A 20539-nucleotide genomic window follows, 5' to 3' on the forward strand; every position below is an offset into this window, starting at 1 on the left:
AGGAATATTAACAGTTTACAGGTTACAGAAACTCCTCCAAACACAACTCATGTGATCCCTGGATTAGGAAGAACGATGTCTGTGTCACAGGTTAATACACTTCCTACCCGCACTAAATGCAAATGAGTATCAGCCAGCTGGGAGGCCTTAGAGATCACGTTATCGGCGGGGTCTCTGTCACCAGGCGCCATGTTACCGAAGCAATAATAAGCCTGTAGAGACCAGGGACTTGCTGTACACCCGTTATACCAAAAGGGGGAGCCCTATCATATTGCAGTTCTAATGTACTGCGCCAAGACCAATGAGGATTCGTGAACGTGAAAGCACGAGACGCTTCGCGGCAGCCGGCTCACCACGCATGCGCCGCGATCTTTTAGAAGGTAACCATGGTAATGATTGACAACACGTGTCTCATCAAACACTAGTAGCTGGGAAATAATTGTTATGTTGGATCTGTCACCAGTGGTAATGGGAGAAAGAATATTTATGATCTTAATGGGTCCACCATGGCTTTCAAGTTCTCTGTTTCAGTGGGCTAGTAAGCCTAAAACAGTAGATGCAACTTGAAAAATAAATTAAGTTCACGAATATTTATGTAAAAGCCTGATATCATGGTAGAACTTGAGATATTTTCTTTAAACTATATTAGAAAAAGTAATTTTGGAGATAACAGATAATCCTCTGGCAATTTAGTGATTGTGCAGAGGGGATGGATCATGTAGATTCAATTGTAAGCTTGGGAGCAGGGCCCTCTTAACTCTTGTCTGTAATACCCGATCTTGTTTTATTACTGTGTTGCAGTGTCGGACTGGCCTGCCGGGGAGCCGGGGTATCCCCCGGGAGGCCCTGTTGCCTGATAACCCCGCCCTCTTTGTTGGTGAGGCAGAGCAGAGAATTACCGAGTTGCGGTCAGTCTACATATGAAACGGAGACTGTCAAACTAATCCCTGCCTACAGCCAGCATGTGAGAACACTTCCTGCTCCTGAGACAGAGAGAGGCAGAAATGCTTCACAGTGACACAGATCTCAGATTACTCCTTCTGCTGTAGTTGCAGGCGTCCTGTAGTCATAAAGTTGCCATCCTAACTGCAGTGTGAGTCCGTGTAATCAGTAAGTAATAAATCGTGCAAACTTCTCTAGAGCTCTCCACTGTGTGACCTCGGAGGGAGGGAGATAAATTAGAATGGCTTCATTGCAATATACGTCTTCAGTGCCTCTATAAAAGGATCCTATTGCAGCTGACCAATGAATGGATTCCTAATAAACTAGTAACCAAATTCACTGTTTATATCATGTTCCATGTTTATTTGTTTTCAATCAATTGTGGGACTCTATTCCCTATAGAAGCATATCTTAATCAGAATAAAACACATTCAGACAGTTAGGTCCTTATAGGATTGCATCTGCTATATGCTTTAATATTAATGTTTTGCTTTTGTCCTTTGTAGTGGCATTGGATTATTATTGAGTGTACATTTTGTGGGTAGATCATTTTTTAGAGTCCTGTTTTTATTTGCCAGTGTCTAGAGTGTAATTAGATTTATGTAATATTTTAAATGTGCATATATTTTTATGCTAATAATTTTGTGGTCTCCATAGTGCTTCATGGATATATTAATTTTTAGTCTATACCCTTATATTGTGGTTTTCATATGATGAATGGTTGATCTCTAGTACTGTAGTATAGCATTTGTTTTCTGTGTACACTATGAGGGGAGAGAACACTAACCACAAAGAATGGACAGCACACAAATAGCTGATGATGATTGATTGTATTCAATTCATCCCTCCCCTTTCCCTGTCTCCCCTGTTTCACACAGTGCCCTCCATGCTGCATTTGCTCCCCTTCACTTACTTTCCTATTGACTTCTTTCTTCTCTTCTGTCTTTTCCTTCGCGGCTCCTCACTGCAAATGTCCTCTTTTTCTTTATGGACCATACTAAGGTGCTATACGTTGTCCTCCATGGCCTGACCCCATCCCCTTTAATGACTGACCACAACCCCTCTTACAGTTGGCCACACCCCATTGTAGTGGGCCCCTACCGCTGCATTTCCCCCGGTGGGCCCTTCATGTCCCAGTCCGACACTGCTGTGTTGTTCCCATTTGTAAAGCACTATGGAATATGCTGATACTATATAAATAAATGTTAATAATATGGGTTTTGCCAATGCTGCTAACAGTGCATACAGGCCAGCAGCATTTACTCATTGCTCTCCTCTCCAACTACTCGCACTCTTAGATCTACCTCTGCTCTGCGTCTTGGCTCTGTAATTAACTACCTCTCACTCAGTGGCGGATCCAGGGGGGGAGCGATCGCCCCCCCCTAGCAGAGGCTTGCTGCCGACCACTGCACACTGTGCAGCAGGGGCGGATCTAGAAAAGTATCCAAACCGGGGCGATTAAGGGGGGGCGATTCAGGCCCCGCCCCTTTTTTGACTTCAAGGCTGCCGGCGGCTGCACAATATGTGCAGGTCCGCTCGGCAGTGACAATGTGCTGCCCGGCTGCTCTGATTGTGTTTTAAACACAATTAGAGCAGCGGGACAGCACACTGCCACTGCCGAGCGGACCTGCACATAATGTGCAGCCGCCGGCAGCCTTAGAAATCAAAAAGGGGGCGTGGCCTAAATCGCCCCGGGTATATCAAGAGTCTAGATCCGCCCCTGCTCTCACTCCCACCTGCAAGTCTTTTTGCTTGCCTCTATCCACCATCCTATCATGCTCGATCAGACTCTCCCACAGCCTTCAAAGGCTCTCTGAAAACCAATCTCCTACCTATAATTCACAACTGTTCCAATCTACACTCTGACACTCTTGTTTTCTCTGTTTCCTACATTTTGTTTTCATGTCTGCATTTATTTTATCTACTATGCATGTCCTAGTATTTATGTATGTCTTGGTTTCCCCACTGTCTGGCATGTCTTAATGCCACCTGGCTGGCATATTTTTCTGGGTGGAACACAGATTATATACATAGTGGTCAAAGTGGATATTTAGAAGTGGCAGTATGAAAAATGTAGCCACAATGTAAGTGAATGCAGTTTGATAGTTTTACAATAAAAACAGTAGAAGTAGCGGTTTAGCATACCACCGTATCATACCTCCCAACTGTCCCGATTTAGGCACAACAGTCCCAATTTGAGGGCTCTGTCCTGCTTTTTGGGCGGTATGTGAGCTGCTGTTAGTGTGCTACGTGCACGCGACCACCCCCTCCCCTCCTCCTGGAAGAGAAAGTGATCGCCATTGTTCCAGAGTCCAGCTCACCTTAATACATAGTCGCCAAGTCTTTAGTCCCCTGCTCTAGTGCCAGGCAATTTCCCGGGGAGGGTGGCCACACCCCGGGATTGCACAAACACACCCCCATGATGACACAGGAACACCCCATTTAGTCGACTGACCCGCTTTGAGATCTTTCCGTGTTGGGAGGTATGTTATACACCCCCACTTCAACCACTGTATGTATGTATGTATGTATGTGTGTATATATGTATATATATATATATATATATATATATATATATATATATATATGCACATACATATATATATACACACACACATTATGTTATGTCCTTATTATATATTGTATTCTTTCACCTATAGCTTTTGCAGTGTTTGAAAAAGTTTATGAAAACATGCAAACACTTCCACTTCTCATCCTAAGAAACAACATGATTACTATGATCCTAGTATATGATTGGACCAAAGTTTATTTTATTTTGTAACATACGTCACCGTAGAATAAACAATGGAGTGGCCTTTGCTGCGTGATGCTGCTGTCATCTACCGCTGTATGCGGTGAGAACATATTATATCGTTAAGTATTGGGTCTGATTAGAGAATAAGTCATTGCCCTGTGTCTTTCCCGTTTAAGAAAGGTCAAACATGTATTTTGCCAGGGATTTCATACACGTGCTTTTAGACACTTGTACCTGTATGACAACCTACTAATCTAAGTAAAGACTGTACCTCTTTAATCATTATATTTCTGTGTCTGTTGTTATTACTTATTCGTGTCAATTCCATGATAGTAAAGCCAACCTTTGTTTACGTGAAACTCATTTTGTTTACTTCAGGCAACCTCTAATATGGTTTAAATTTATTTTAGAATTTAAGTCTTTTTTTATTCTGCCTACTGATATTAGCCCAGACTTACCAAAGTAATACCAGTTGCCTGACAGCCTTTTCAGATTCTGTTACTTCCATTTCATGTTTTCCTGGTTCCTTAGCAGCCACCAACAGTCAGAGAGCTTATAGAGCTTACACAGATAGTGCTTATTATTTCCTGCCTGTATAGCACACACAGTGGCAGCAGCTAAACAAACTTAGCCCAGGGGGTAAATGTATCAAGCTGAGAGTTTTCCGGCGGGTTTGAAAAACCAATCAGATTCTAGCTGTCATTTATTTAGTACACTCTACAAAATGATAGCTAGAATCTGATTGGTTGCTATAGGCAACATCTCCACTTTTTAAACCCGCCGGAAAACTCTCAGCTTGATACATTTACCCACAGGTCGTTGCAGAGATCCCTCCTGATGAGCAGTCTTAAGGTTACTTTGTAACTTAGGGATCATACCTGCAAGACATCTATTTATGATAACAGCAGTACTGTTGTAAGAATATGGGATACCAGAGACAAAAATTAGCCACTTGCTTGTCCTTTTTCTGTGCAGTTTTTAATTTTAGTGCAATAAACTGGGCTAAATCCATCGGTAACATTACAAGTATAGCATCTCACTATCTGCCTTAGTTTAGTCACTAGTCCCCTAGCAATTTGGTCAGGGTCTGAAGAGTAGCGACTAGCTAGAGAGTATTTAGTTAGTGTGAATCAGGTCTACTACTAATATAACCACCCTCTTGTCTCAAGGAAACTAACACTGCCCACTACAGTCATTGCCTGCCTGGCTTGGATTGAGTCCTTGTCTGTAAGGGGTTAAAGGGACCAAAAAGTGTCAAGTCAGTCCAGGGAGCAGTGGTGGCAGAGCACTGTCATGGTAGAATTGGTTAGCCTTCCATAAATCCCATAGAGTATATAAACCACATTTGTTTAGTATCTCTTTCATATGCATCTTTTCTGAGCCTCAGTTTGCATGCATTTTTAATTTTCATTTTTTTTTGCATTCTCTTTATTACATTTAAAAAGTACTGTACTAAACAATTTCCACATTGAAATACAATGAGATCAAAAGGTCAAACTATAAGATATTTTGGGTAAGACATTTTTTTTTTTTTTAATTCTTTCAAGATTGTATCTTCCAGCAGCCAGATTCTATCCCGATGTTTGTTCATAGTCATAGATCATTACATCTGTTTAAAATGGGAAACTTGTGCTGCTTCCCATTACAATTACCCATTTTAAACCACTGACAAACTTCCTGGGTAACTTAATTCACGTGGTTCCTATTCCAGCACTTGGGGCTTGTGATGACAGACGAAGAGAAACCTTCCTAGAGTAGCGCTGGTGTATGAAATCTAAAGATGACCCTACCATAGAAGTGGGTCGAAAAAACTTACAAAGCCCTATTATTTTAGTGTGATAGAATATTTAAAATTAAATACCTTAAAACACAAATGCAGACAAGACACCTATGACTGACTGTCTTTGTTTTTCTTTAATATCCATATATTTAATTTCAAATGTAACAACAATGATTCACCCTTTTAGATTTTATGTGTACAGTCAATCAAGCACTTTAGGAAAATAGACCATATAACTAATGATTCCTGTTGATACAAAATGTTCTATTCAATAATTAAAAGATAATTTCAACAAAGAAATGTATATACTGTGTCCTTTATAAGATCATTGTTTTGTCTTACAAATATTTAAAAGATTACAAAAGCACATAAATGATACTAAAATAACCTTTGGCGTACCTGGTCCCAGCCCATAGCAGTATACGGAAACTCAAGTAAAATGTTTATACAACCTGGAATGTCTAAATGATATGTAACATAGAAATATGAAAACGTTTTTGAAACGTATGAAAAGTTCAGATATCATAAGAAGAATCTACCTTCTTGTGCTCAAATACTATAGTTATTTTCAGCTGTTCTCAATGACAGCACTTAATGTTCTGCTCTCCAAGTCACAAATACCAGATCTATATAAAACAGAGCAGGTGGAGCAATTCTAGCATGTGGTATCGTAAGGCTGCAGTGCGACAGGACCCAACATGGCCATTCTTAATAATACATAATGTACTGTAATTAACTAGTGCCGCCCTTTTAGAAATATTTAGAAGTTTGGGTCCTCAGTAATATGTTGTGGGCAGTGTTACAGTTTCAGACAACAGTCATATCAGTCAGGAGTGAGGGAAAAAAATATCATTAATAAAATCTAACTGGGATTATATTAAGAAATATGCTAAAAATATGTGATAGTAAAGAGAAGCAGATATCTGCTATTTCATATCACTAAAGTTTATGGGATTTTCTTCTTTGTTATGGAATAGCTGGAATCTGATTGGTTGCTATAGGCAACATCTCCACTTTTTAAACCCGCCGGATCATAATGACTATTGATAACTAAAAATGATTGTATATTCAGTAAATATTTTAGACTGTGCCATACTTTTCAAGTTAATATAAGGATAGTTACTGCTGTAAAAAAAACAAGATCCCTTGAAACAGAAGCTTGAAATTCAGCCTCCTCTGTCATTAAACACAAAGTTTGTTGGTACCTATGCATTTGCACGCTGTGCTGTTACAGTGGGCAAAACATTTTATAACTGGAGAAAAAGGGAAAGTCACGGATCACTGATCTTAATTGCAAATCCTCCTCCTTGTTCACATTTGAATGACTGTTGAATGTGTTGCATTTTAAACCACCTTTAATTGAACAATGAGTCATATTTACCTATGGAATCAATCCCTGATAGTTTTCTCCTACAGTTTACATGTAGTTTGCCTGTGATAAATGCACTGCATGCAAATGTATAGCTGACTATGGACATATGGACCTATTAAACACCCATAACCAAGCCTTATGGTTGGCCCATTTTCTGAATACAACATAGCAATTACATCTTATTCCATGTTCTGAAGCACTTTGTGATCCACTGTTCTCTGATAGAAAAGGATGCAGACGTCAAACATGTTCTTCAATCCAGTTTTAACAAAAACTCCTCCGTCGACACTTCCATGATGACTGTCCTTCATCCTGCAGTTTCTTAAACGTTGGTCCAAGGAAGAACCACCAGCAGAACCCGATGACCACACATACAATAGACTCCACAAAATAGCCATCTAGTGTAGTCACACATGTGCCACCTAATTTTAAACATAGCTGCAAGAAGAAAGAAAAAAAAGCAAAATATGAATACATTTAATTGAATGATATTAAAGTATCTCTTCTTAGCAGGTAAAGTATAGTAAATTTATAGGAAAATATTCGTTTTCTATGATATTAAATGTACTTCTGTTTAAGAATTTATTATTTAGTTTCTAGTAGCTGTGGAGCCCATGTTTTATCCCTTTTACAACGGACTTTCAAATCAATGCTCTCAAGTTTGTCCATTAGCGTAATGTGGCATGTATTTTATAAATGCAGACACAAACTTGAATCCCCAGCAAAGGGAACGCTAACAGTTTTACCATATATCGTGATGGGGAAGGGGGTTATAGAAAATGTGTATTTGCCTAGAGTGATCCATTAATAGTTTGAAGCTACACTAGCATTACGCTCACACCTCTTGATAATACCTGCAGAACTGTGGTGTGAGTGGAAGGACCAATCAGAAGCCGCAATATCAGACCATGACTGCGACTGCTCCTTGCTCCTCCCAATCACATGCTGTTACACAGCCCTGGTTTTCAGCAGGGCCATTGAGACTAACCACAGAGCACCAGGAAAACGAGTGCACAGATCCAGGGAGGAGGCTATAATACTCCAGGTGCTAATGCAGCTTTAATGACAAAATAAATGTAGCCTTTGATTCCCAGAAGTGCATCCCTATGGCATTTATCCAGAAGAGGAGTTGATAGCATTTATATTTTTATTATACATTTTCATTTTGGTGCAATACTGGGATATTTCTATTTATGTACATATTAATAGTAACAAGGTAGAAATCCATCCAATTACTTTTAACTATGTTATTTTTTCTCCTGTACCTCCACATCAGTTATCTGCAGTGTGGAGGTCTCTAGTTTCTACGCCATGTCATTTTCTCCCTTATGATCTCTATAGTCATTGGTGGTTGTGGGAAAATTCAATACCCCCATTCTCCTGCAGAGGGCAGTAACATTAATCAGCTTTACTACATCTGCATTGTGTAATAAAGCTGATATATGTCCCTCTTGATAACCATCACTAATTATGGTTATAAATTAGAAGATGTCAGTGGTTAAAAGTAAGTTATTTTCATCTTTAGAAATTATGTTATGGCAATATTTAATTTAAAAAAAACCTACACTTAATTGGTAGCTGCCATTCATTAATGCATGTTACCACAGAGTGTATCAGATAAGAAACATGAGCTGTATACGCAATCCTACAAAAATGGGGTGTTTATTAAAAAAAGATCCTAATGCTTATTTTTAACTTTGTAAACCTGTAATATAACCGTTATATATTGTAAAACATATTGCAGTTTTGGCCCTTTAGAACAGGCCTGGCCAACCTGTGGCTCTTCAGGTGTTGTGAAACTACAAGCCCCAGCATGCTGTGCCAGCAGATATGCAGCCAATAGTTGGCAAGGCATGCTGGAACTTGTAGTTTCACAACACCTGGAAAGCCGCAGGTTGGTCAGGCCTGCTTTAGAAGGTCAGTAGAGATGAGAAATATAAATGTCAGGGTTTATATGGCCATTTACCTCAGCTGCTTCATGATCACCACAGCTCTGTCCAGCTGCTCCAATACATTCTTTACTTGTCAGATGATCCACAAACCAAAGGGCCATCGTAGTAGGCCAGTTCCCTCCAAGATTAGACACTGTGTTTAAAAGAGTCATGTAGGTTCCTCCAATAAAGGGATCACTAACTTTGGCATTGAAAGCCATGATTGCCACAAACATACTGTATAATGCAACCTGGAAAACAAGGAGAGAATATTTGCTCTAAACTATGTATTGCAAATAATGCTTGGGCTGTTAGGTAAGGTGGGCCTAAGGTTGTTTGGGGCTGGGGCTAGTTTAGTTTTACCTGACACTAAGTAAAATCTTGACTGTGACCCTAATGACTTGGGATGGGATCAGCAGGAGAATAAAAAGTAACCTAAACCTAGCAAAAATATTACACAAAATATAGCTGTATTTTCATCTGTGGTAAGTGCACAAGGGAATTGAAGATTTTGAGATGTTTAGGAGCTTGAAATATATCGGCTGCTTTTACAGGTTAATTAGAAAATGAATGTTTCTCACTGCATGCCGCTGAGTGTTGGCATATTTTTCCGTCCTGTATACTTAGTCACAGATTGCACACAATGAATATACAGACAGCCCTGTGAGAAACTGCAGCTTGATCATTGCTATTTAATTTGATAAATTTTGTTTACTAAACAGAAATTGACAATTTGGGTAGAACATTTCCATTAGTGTATAAAGGATCCAGAGGGAGCTTATCATTACAGCTCCTAGTCCAGGGGAGGCTGAGAATCTGATTTCATTTATTATAAAACAACATATTTATCTCTCTCACTTGGGTAAGCATATGCTTCATACATGAGCTGTAATATTTGTAGACTTTAGTTACATTTTAATGAATTGACAAACAACAATTATTTGTGTTATTTTGCACGATACTAGATCCTTCTTAAGGATAATCCAAAGGGACTCGATGAGGATCATCTCATTTTTAAGCTTTTCTGAATAGGGACCTTGCATGAAACAAAATATTGAAAATAAGGGTTAAAATGAGAGGATGTAGTTTACAAATAAAAGTACTCGCAGTCAGAGTGAGGTTCCCCCACATTTCTGTCCTGTGCGTACAGCGTACATTTGTATTATAATCTTTTTGTTTATAAAGCACCACCATATTAAGCAGCGCAGCACACCAAGGGAATCAAGATTACAAACCAATGACATGCAATAACAAAAGGTAAAGAAATAACAGTACTAGACATTCAGAATTACTATTTAAAATAAATACATTTCACATTTTATTTACTGAAGCAAAAAATACATAGACTGTATAAAGAGTTTGTGATCGTGGCGATGGACAAATGAAAAGCTAAAGTATAGTCACCTGATGTAAGGCATAGCTCAGCAGCAAAGCAGCATAGTAATAAATAGGGAACCCTCCGTCGTGGCTTACTCTTGGGGTCCACCAAACTAAAAAGGCAAATTCCAGGCCCATAAGCAACCTTTAAAAGAGAACCAGAAAAGTAAAAAGCTCCATTCTGCATAAAAAACAATTGTGTGTATATTACCAGACTGAGCAGGTAGAGAACGTGGGGTTTAAGGGAATTTATACACGGATTCTACTATGTCACATTTCAACTGAAACATTCAAAGTTCAGCACAGGCATTTTTTGTGTGGCCAACACAGCTTTCTCATTGTCTAGAGGACATAAATAAAAGATACTTAAGGAATTATATTAATGGAACGGAGCCCTCTGCTGCTAAGAAAACACTGTGTTTCATTTCAGGTTCCTCTGTTGTGTTAATAAAGTCCCAAATTACAAAATGATTGGACATGTTTTGTGATTGTTAAAAAAACCCAAAAAAAACTACATGGTAATCTCTTGTAGCTTATAATATTAGAACGTAAACGTGGTTTAAACAGTCGGCTCTCAGTGGGCAGTTTGTATATATAGATTAGTGTGTATATCACTGTTTGTAAACAATGCATTTGTACGGCACAGCAGAATATGTCTGATGATGTATAAATAAATGATAGAAAATAACACAGAAACACTTTACATGCAGTCAGCCAAATATGTCATACCAGTCCATTGCTTTGATTTGATTTAAATAACCTCAATAGTTTTTTTTTAACAATGAAAATAAAAAATTTCAATAAAAAATGTACTTTAAAAAATAAATAAAAATAAACCTTCATGCTAGTGAATTAAACTAGCATGAAAGTAAACAAAATCCTTGTCTATTTGGCTTCTAACTAAGACACTGGAACACCCTCTCTAAAGTGAGGGACAGACCTAGTGTCCCATACACATACAAAAAAACAGAACTTGCCGATCACAAATAAGCAGTATCTCTCCACCTGACCTCCTCCCCAGGTATTGAGAGACTGAGGGAACTGCCCAGCAGCCTTTAAACAGCACCTCATCAAGTGCAACTCTTGATTACTAGCAACTTGCTAGCTGGATGGAATACCTGAAGTTGGCCTGATGAATGAAGCCCGTCCTTCTCTCTCCATCCATACCCCAGGGAAACTTAAACCAGCTTTTCATACAGCCAAAGACACTGTTTATGAAGCTTTTTTCCCCACACAAAAACAATCTCCCTGGGTTTTTTAAAACACAAATGACAGTAGTAAATGGCAGGTACCAAGTCCTGAATTTCTTTCCTAGTGCTTCTGTCACTATACACACACACACATACACACATACACATACACACATACACACATTACCTAAATTATTGTAAATAAGACAGTTTAAGTTTGCTATATTATATAAAGTATATTTTATACATTCAAGTTGAATAAAAATATTTAAAATGGAGGCATGGCCTGGCAGCCATATTAGGTGGACGTGTTCCTGCGAAGCTCCATGAGCTTGGGGTGTATAGACACAAATTTCGGGACTCTCCCCACTGACACAGTTGCGGGCCTGTCATGTTCTAGCTCTACAACACCAGCGGCGCCTGTTGAGCCCACCAGGCTGTAACACACCACTCTGAGCTGCAACGGAGCCCTACAACCTATTTGGCGCTACAGGCTGGGACCCTGTTGTGAACTACTCCCACTACCTGACCCCTACAGGCACCCACGGAGGTCCATTCTACCAATGCAAAGGAAGAAGAACTCCACCACCGAGTGCCCCCCCGACTCAAGCGGACTTCTATGGGCGAGACCCGACCTGTGGCCTGTATTAATTCCCCTGGCGTCTTTGCCACACACCCTCGTCTGGTTCACTCACAGATCGTATCATCACCGGCACTGACCCACAGTCTCCATCGCACTGCCCCTCAAAATCCTTTGCTGGCGGGGAGCAGACTGGAAGCACCCAAACTTACCTGGCAGACTCTGTCGCATCTGTCAGCTCCACACTCCTGCACACATCCCCCTCTGATCTGCTGCAGTGACTCCCGGGGGTAAATGTATAAAGCTGAGAGTTTTTCGTCAAGTTTGAAAAGTGGAGATGTTGCCTATAGCAACCAATCAGATTCTAGCTGTCATTTTGTAGAATGTACTAAATAAATGATAGCTAGAATCTGATTGTTTTTTCAAACCTGCCAAAAAACTATCAGCTTGATACATTTACCCCCTGGTCTCCTTTGTAGTCTGCTGCTCTGATAGCTGCCTAATGCACTGCACCTGCTTCACAATCTAGCTTGGTGCAATTCTATTGTACTGAGTCGGTCACAATCCTCATACGTTTTATAAGACTCTGATGCTCTCCAATGGCAGAACATCGGTACTGCCACTTCCACCATCAAAGTGACAGACCTCTACCTGCACACACTGGCTCTGGGCTTGCAGTTGTTAATAGGAGTCTAGCCAGGCTTTTAGTCAGACTGTGGCTTCTCTGGGGACCACGGCTGCCGCCTAGTGGTGGAAATCAATATTTCTCCTCAAGCCTTTATGGCCGGGTTGCCTGTAACACACTGCCCCCCCTCCGCCAATCTCTCCACAGTGACCATCCACAAAAGAGGAACCTGTTACTTCTTCATATCATCACTTAGTACATTGTTGCTGTTCGCTACCTACAGCCTAGCGTCCCCTGAGAAAGTTTGAGTATTCTGCTGACTTTAGACTTATCGTACTGCCTATCATCTTTTCCACAAAAAAATGTGCTTATATCCTGGACTGTGCTCTCCCCCCATCTTTGGCAATGTACTCCATTCTAGCACACAGGAAGCAGCATTCCCTGAACATCTTTTTACACCCTCACGGACGGAGAGGTCTGGACTTTTACCTGGCTGAACATTGTTCTGCTCTAATATGAGCCGCGACATGGACTAAGTTGTGACGCCCCGCATGATCATTGGGCCAGGGTTCTCACTTGGAATGTTGTGAGGCTGTCTTCTCTTCTAACCTAAACACAGAAACCTCCACAACAGCACATCCTGTTTGATCTATTCGTGGTCTCTCCCTAGAGTTTACCCTTCCTAAAGGAGGCAGGAAGACGTGCAGATCGGATCTCCCTCAGAGCCTTAAGAAATTTGCCGATACACAGCCCCAACCTCCCCCGCCCACCCTCCGACACAGGGATTAGGCCCCAGCTATTTGGGATCATCCCAGAAGCTCCCAACTACCAAGTGGACGACTTTGACAACAACCGCTAAGCCACCTCCTTGATATATGCTTAGTGTTCTTTTTCTCAGAAGCCGTCCTGCTTCATTTACCTTCTCTGTACATGACAGACTGCTGGTTTTCGGTCCTTCTCAAGTGGACTTGGAGGAATTGTGTGCCGTAGGCACAGGATGTTAGGTTATTTTGTTTTTTACTAATTTTCTGTGTTTACACTGCTTCGCTTTCTTATTGTTTTAGAATGCTAGTCTGCTACTGCCCCATTTCTTTTTGTTTGACCGGATCTCTGGATCATGGTAGTAGTTGATCCCCACCCCTCACGACATTCCCCCTCCACCTGGCTTCCTCTTCAGCGCCTTTGACTCTGGCTGGGGGGTGACGTGGACATTCACCTTCTACGGTTGGTACTTCCAGACCTTTTTCTGTATCCCTGGCCATGTTCCCGTAATGGGTACACTGCCCTTGCCCAGCCCTTCCCTGCCACCGGCATTGCCCCTTACTTTTCCTGGTCGGTATCACAGACCAGATGTGCTCCCACATGCTGTTCCTGTTCACTCGCAAACTCCCTTTTTTTCCTGCTCTTCTTTCAATCTTTCCTTACCGCAGACACTTTTTTATATCCTTGTCTTAATTGCAACAGTATTGACATTGTATTGTTCTTCTCTTTTCTTACAGCACGTCTGACCCCGCTCAGGGACCTGGGGCGGCCATCTTTCCACCTCCCAATGGCTCTTAGGATCCTCTCCTTGAACATTAAAGGATTGAACAGCCCACAAAAACGTACAACAATTTATCTTACATTTAAACAACATAGGGCTGATATAGTCTTTCTCCAGGAGACACACTTTACTCGTCACTCACATCTGGAACTAAAGACTAGACTGTATTCTTCTACTTTCCATGCTTGTGACGCTAGACAGAAAAAACGGGGTTGCTACACTGCATCCCTTGTGATAATTGAGCTGTCGACATCCCACTCCAACCCAGACGGTCATTTTCTAATTCTAGTGGAAAACTCAATAATACCCTATGTACACTAGTCAACTTGTACGCCCAGAATAAAATCCAATGTTCGTCTGTCGCTGCTCTAGACTCCTTGCTCTCTCCGGTACGCCAGGGAGAAGTGATTATGGCAGGGGACTTTAATGTTGTAGTAGGGGACACTGTAGGTAGGTCGTCCACTCTGGCTCCCCCCACTAGCGGCTCAGAGTCCCGTAAATCCAAGGCATTGGCGTCCCGCCTTTCTCACCATCTTCTCTTTGGCTCTTGGAGACTTAGGGAACCCTTCTCCCAATATTATACAGTTACTACTAGTTCATGACACCTATTCACAAATAAACATGGTCTTCCTCAGACACGATCTGTCCCTAAAACTCAGGGTAGCTCACATACATCCTATGGTTTGGTCTGACCATTCTCCCACATCTGCTGACCTTTCAGACATAGTCTCCCACCCTCGCCGTCCGGCGCCTTAAGGACACCATTCTCCATGACCCGCAACTTACATTAGCACTCCGGACCGTTCTAGAAGAGCATTTTCTTTTCAAGGACCACCCACGACCCTCTAGGAAGCCGATATGGCGGTGGTGTCATCTATTAGTATGGCCTCACGCTGTAAGAAGTTGGCTGTCTCTAAACATACATCATTAACTATCCAACTCCAAACTCTGGAGAGACAACACAAACTCTCCCCAGATGAAGCTACCCTGACCAAACTTCTAAAGGTGAGGTCTGATTTGAACCTCCTTCTCTCCGAGTCCACTGCCACAGCCCTGAAACGGATGAGGCAAACGTTCTACGAAAAGGGAGACAAAGCAGACAGAATCTTAGCCACCTGATGGCTCAGAGATCCCAAAACAATGTTATGGCCTTGAAGTCTCCCTCTGGCTCACCCATCTATAGTCTTGACCAGATAGGTTGCGAATTTCAGAAATTTTACATTGTATAATCTATATGCCCTAAACACCAAGAGTGTCCTCCCTGCGGATACTATAGCAGCCTTTGTGAGACGAACAAATTTCCCCACCCTCGCCTATAGTCTAACTCAACAATTAAATGAGAAAATACTGGCGGTTATCAAGGCACAAAAGACCTCCAAAAGGCCCAATTCCATATGGCTTCACCGCGGCCTACTACAAAATATTTTCCCAGCCCTTGGTCCCCCACCTACACACCTTGTTTAATGCTGTCTTGCATGGAGACCCCTTCCATAAATCAATGTTGGAAGAGCGTATTGTAATTATTCATAAGGAGGGGAAGGACCCCAGCGATTGTGCAAGCTACTGTCCCATCTCTCTCCTTAATGTTGATATTAAGATACATGCAAAGATCCTGGCCACCAGTTTGAATAGAGTCCTTCCGGGTCTGATCCACTATGAACACATGGGGTTCATCCTTGGTTGCCATCCTAGGGATAATACTCATCACGCAATCGACCTAGTTCAAATAATTAACCAGAAAAGTCTCCTGGCCATGTTGCTCTCTCTGGATGCAGAGAAGGCATACAACCAAATTTTATGGAACTTTATGGTTCATGTTCTGAAGGTGTACAGCTTCTCGGCTGAATTCCTGAGGGGGGTATCTGCCCTTTACAATTCCCCCACAGCTAGGGAACTTGTTAAAGTCTCTTTATCCGACCCTCTCTCCCTCCCCAACGGGACAAGGCAGGGCTGCCCCCTATCGCCCTTAATCTTTGAGATAGTTATAGAAACCTTGGCGGCAATGATTAGACAGACGGCATTAAATGCAGAGGTGGTGGTGGGACGCCGGGAATTCAAAGGACCCCGGGAATTCAAGGACCTAGAAATATGGAGGAGTTATTTCATAACGTTGCTGGGGAGGATCATCGCTGTCAAGATGAACCTGATCCCTAAACTTCTATACCTTTTCCAGACTGTTCCGGTGAAGGTATCGGACTCTGTGTTTCGGGATTTGTACTCTTCTTTCCTTACCACCAGCGGCCTCCTCTCTCCAATCTCTCATCAAATTTTGTTTGTCCCTATGGGACTCATGCCAGGTCAAATACAAATTGTCCTATCTTATTTCACCTCCGACTCCCCTCTGGAGCAATCCACACTTTCCGCCTGGTAACTAGCCACAACAATTTAAACACTGGATACATGTGGGAATGGTAGTCAATCGAACTTGGGCTTCCATGTCGGATCTTTATAGCAGGTTGGAATCTTTTCGCCCGCCTTTCTTTGAATACTTCCAGGTCCAACACTTCGCTATGTCCTTGACCTCCCCTGAAGCTCTCCGGACCCTTACCTTCTTTGTGCATATGTGTCTACATTCCCCACTCACCAAAGGGATGATATCCAGGATTTATAATTGGCTTATAGAATCCACCTTAGACACGCCGGGCCGGCATAAACGGGGATGAAAAAATTACCTGGGCCCCCCCGGCTCGATCTCTATATTAATTAAGGAAACGGCCTACAAATTGTACTATGGGTGGTAATATACCCCTGACAAGCTGTCTAGAATGTTTCTCATGGCCACTGTGTGCTGCTGGCAGGAATGTGGCCAGAGGGCTACAATGCGACATATATGGTGGACCGGCCCTCGTATATTTAATTTCTGGGACACGGTCCTTGCACTTATAAACTCTGTGTCAGAACAACAGATAGATAAGGACCCTTGGTCCTTCCCTCTCTCTCGCCCTATACCCGATGAGAGCGCCCCTTCTAACACGCTTATCTCTCATATTTTGGAAGCTGCTAAATCTTTAATAGCCAAGCATTGAAAATACACTAACTCTCCCTCTATGCTTGCGACATTTGGCATGTCACAAGCATGGAAAGTATAACGCACTACCTTCACAATAAATCACAAAATTTCAACAAGGTGTGTATCCTGTCGTACTTACTAGAAAGCCATAGTTGCCTATCCAGTATGGCTCTCCCCCCTGCTGTTGGAACATAGTTCTTGAGCCGCCTCCGGAACCCCCCGGGCTGGGTGCGGTGCACTATTGGTGAGTAATGTCTGTCTGTTTTTTAACTACATGGTTTAATTGTTCCTAGCTATGTTCATGTATTCTCATTAGCAATATCTTTGGTAGTATTTGTGCCTTTTTTTACACTCCCTCTCCCTTTCCTAATTGATATAAATGCATAAAACATAGAGGAGAAATCTTGTATATTATTTATATTATTATTCTTATGTTTAGTATGAGGTTTGTATTCTTCCAGCTCTTTCATCTTTAAAAAAATAAAAATAAATAAAATATAATATATAAGAGTAACTTATGCTGTCACACAACTTGTGATATCGGGCAATTCACCCAGTATTGCCACAAGCCTGATCGCAAAACGAATGTGGTGCCCAATAAAAGGTCTAAATCAATAAGGCATGTAGGCAAAGCCATGTAGCCTATCGGCCGCAGTTTGCCATCATACTCCAACTGCAATAATAGACCCCACTGGCACCGAAAGAGATCTGGCATGCAGTACTTATGCAAGATTATGTTTCTTATGAAGAAAAGCGCATATATGCTGTAGGTCAGTGCTGTCCAACTACTCTAGTATGGGGGGCGGGTTGGTACAGTTTATCAGACCTACATGGTGAAGGCCTGCATAGGAGAGCACTTAGTATTGCAGTCATTTGCACAGCAATGTGAAAATAGATGTAACTGCATGCTACAGGAAAAGGTTATACTTAAATACTGTGCATAAAGGACTTATTCCCACCACATTCAGCCCTTTGCTTAGCATCATGCAACCACAGTACCATGCACAATTTACAAAGACATAAACCCTGCAGGTCCATGAACTAAACATGGAGCTCTGAACCCAGCTTTACAGCTCTCAAGCCCACCACAAACTACCTAGCATGATCGTCCCATGTCTGTCACATTTTATGGTCATCATTTACAGCCCAGTGTCTGCCTAAAACCATGCCCACCACTGTGCTATAGCCACCATGTGTTGCCCTGTATCCTGCAAGACAGTCTATTATCTACCAAATACAGTCCTTTGTCCAGTGTAACTGCCTCATTCCCAACATATGCTGCCCATACCAGCATAAACTCAGGTCCACCACAGTCCTGTGCCCACTATGCACTGCGTGTTCAGCATAACATCCCTCAGGCCCACCAGTGTACCATGCTCAACGTATGACTGTGTCCAGCACACCACGACTCCATGCCCACAATATGCTTCTTCTGCCGAGCATGCCCATGACACCCATGCATCTCTTTGTTGGTGGTCAGTTGACTCTCCACATTAGCAAGGATGAGAATGTCTTCTTTGTATGGAGAACCACTTGAGAGGAAGTGTCCACCCATTGCAAATCACAGGTAGTTTTAGCTAGTGAAGCCACCATGATTTCAATCAACACAATTGCCGCAGTTTAACATTGAAGCCACTCAACTGCTACTATTAAATTGGCAGCAGTGCTTTCAGCTCATGAAACCATGTACTGCTGTTACTGAAGAGTCAAGTCACGTGGTCGGGGAGGCCCCTTAGTTGCACTGCAATATGACAGCAACGTGGCATGCTGTGCCGTGAAGGTCAAGAGGTGGCCTGATGCAGCCTGCTAGTTGAACACCACTGCTGTAAGTCTGAAGGGCATCTGAAAGAACACTGTAGTTCAGTGACCAATATGAAAGCTATTAGCCTGTATTTTTATGGTCATAGACTGATGACTGTTTTATGGGATGTCATCAGGAAAATAAATCACTTTTCACATCAATACAATATTTGCAATGACAGTCTTGTGCACACTGACCTGAAAGGCATGGCCTTGTGGAAGATGTCCAGTGGTTTGGGTCCAGCAGTATATTTGCTGATTAAGAGAGGCAGTAATATTTGTAACGGTACCATTGGAACAGCCAAAAGTGCCAAATGTTCCTTGGGAACTCCCCTTTCTACAAGTTTAAGACCAGTAACTGCATCAGCTGCTGAAAATCCAATCTGTAAGACAGCAGACCAAATAAAACATTTATTGGTGAATTAAGCACATTAGTCTGACACGTAACAAAAACAACATGTTCAAATTGCCAAAAGGACAATTACATGAAAAGTGTATGGTCACACACTAATAACAGTAATATTTACAGTGTACAAGTAACATCTCAGCTGAAAAGCAAAAGGGAGGACTTTTCTGAAAACCCGTACACATAAAAAAAAAGTCCAGTAGCAGTAGTACAAACATTTGTTTTAAATTTTCAAAAGGGAACTAAAAAAAATATTAATACCTGATGGAATTATATGGGTAACATCTAGTTTTCTTTGTGTACCTGTTTTCATAAATTTCACCAATTCATCTAGATACTTGGTTGTGCAATAGATTTGCTTGATGCAATAATAAGTACAGTCATGCCCCTTTTCCAATCTACTTGACAAATAAGATAAACAATGTCCCTATATGTGTAAAAAGTTGCACACATTTTTGTATCACTCCTATATTTAAAACAGGCCGGTGCTCCACATTACTTATTCATTTTAAAGGTCTGTTGCAGGTTATATCACCATTTACCAATCACAATAATTTACAGTTCAATATATAAATATATAAATATCTAATATATAAATGCTTAGTGGCGTCTGTCTGTGTGTGAAAAAAAAAAAAAAAAGTTGCAGCGCCACCTGCTGGGCGGAGTTATACACTGACCTACTAAATTCTTAGGGGCATATTCAATTACGATCCGATCTGCGGTAATGCGCGTTACCGCGGAGAATGCGCAGTACGGCCGTTAATACGGTACCTATGGGCTGCGAACGAAAATCCACGTTAATGCGGTACTGCGGATTAGATTCACGGCCGTTCCGGCGCGATCCCGCGGATTGTGATCGTAATTGAATATGCCCCTTAGTGTGTGTAGGAAAAAAAATTCAAAAAGGGCTGAAATTTGGTAGGGCTCAAACTCATTTTCGTGAGGTAATTTTACCTCATGAACACACATGTGTAGAGGCGTGCGTTAGTGTGTGTGTGGAAAAAACTATTTTCTCAGAAAGGGCTCATCCAATTGACCTGAAATTTGGAATACTGACATTATTTGACAAAAAAAATTAGAATAGTCAAGTCAGTTAACTTCCATCATCCCCCCTTCCCCCCGTGGGAGGGGTAGTAAAGGCTAAATTTACGAGTTGAGGGGTCAAACTCATTTTCGTGAGGTAATTTTACCTCATGAACACACATTAAAAAGGCCGCTTGCGTCGGGA

The 20539-nt window shown here is 41.6% G+C and overlaps 2 protein-coding genes across 2 annotated transcripts in view; both read right to left on the bottom strand.

The window, feature by feature from the left end:
- C3H3orf33 (chromosome 3 C3orf33 homolog) overlaps nucleotides 1-237 on the bottom strand; it is a 32922-nt gene extending 32685 nt beyond the window's left edge. The window contains exon 1 of the mRNA XM_075202028.1: nucleotides 108-237. Coding sequence (XP_075058129.1) covers nucleotides 108-191 — 84 coding nt within the window. The 5' untranslated portion in view covers nucleotides 192-237. The remainder of the gene's footprint in view (nucleotides 1-107) is intronic.
- Nucleotides 238-5592: 5355 nt separating this feature from the next.
- SLC33A1 (solute carrier family 33 member 1) overlaps nucleotides 5593-20539 on the bottom strand; it is a 31879-nt gene continuing 16932 nt past the window's right edge. Inside the window, exons 4-7 of the mRNA XM_075202029.1 lie at nucleotides 19104-19288; nucleotides 10185-10302; nucleotides 8816-9031; nucleotides 5593-7287 (exon numbers count right to left, since the gene is read on the bottom strand). Coding sequence (XP_075058130.1) covers nucleotides 7114-7287; nucleotides 8816-9031; nucleotides 10185-10302; nucleotides 19104-19288 — 693 coding nt within the window. The 3' untranslated portion in view covers nucleotides 5593-7113. The remainder of the gene's footprint in view (nucleotides 7288-8815; nucleotides 9032-10184; nucleotides 10303-19103; nucleotides 19289-20539) is intronic.

The sequence above is a fragment of the Mixophyes fleayi genome, chromosome 3 (genome assembly GCF_038048845.1).
Source record: "Mixophyes fleayi isolate aMixFle1 chromosome 3, aMixFle1.hap1, whole genome shotgun sequence".
NCBI classification, from domain to species: Eukaryota; Metazoa; Chordata; class Amphibia; order Anura; family Limnodynastidae; genus Mixophyes; species Mixophyes fleayi.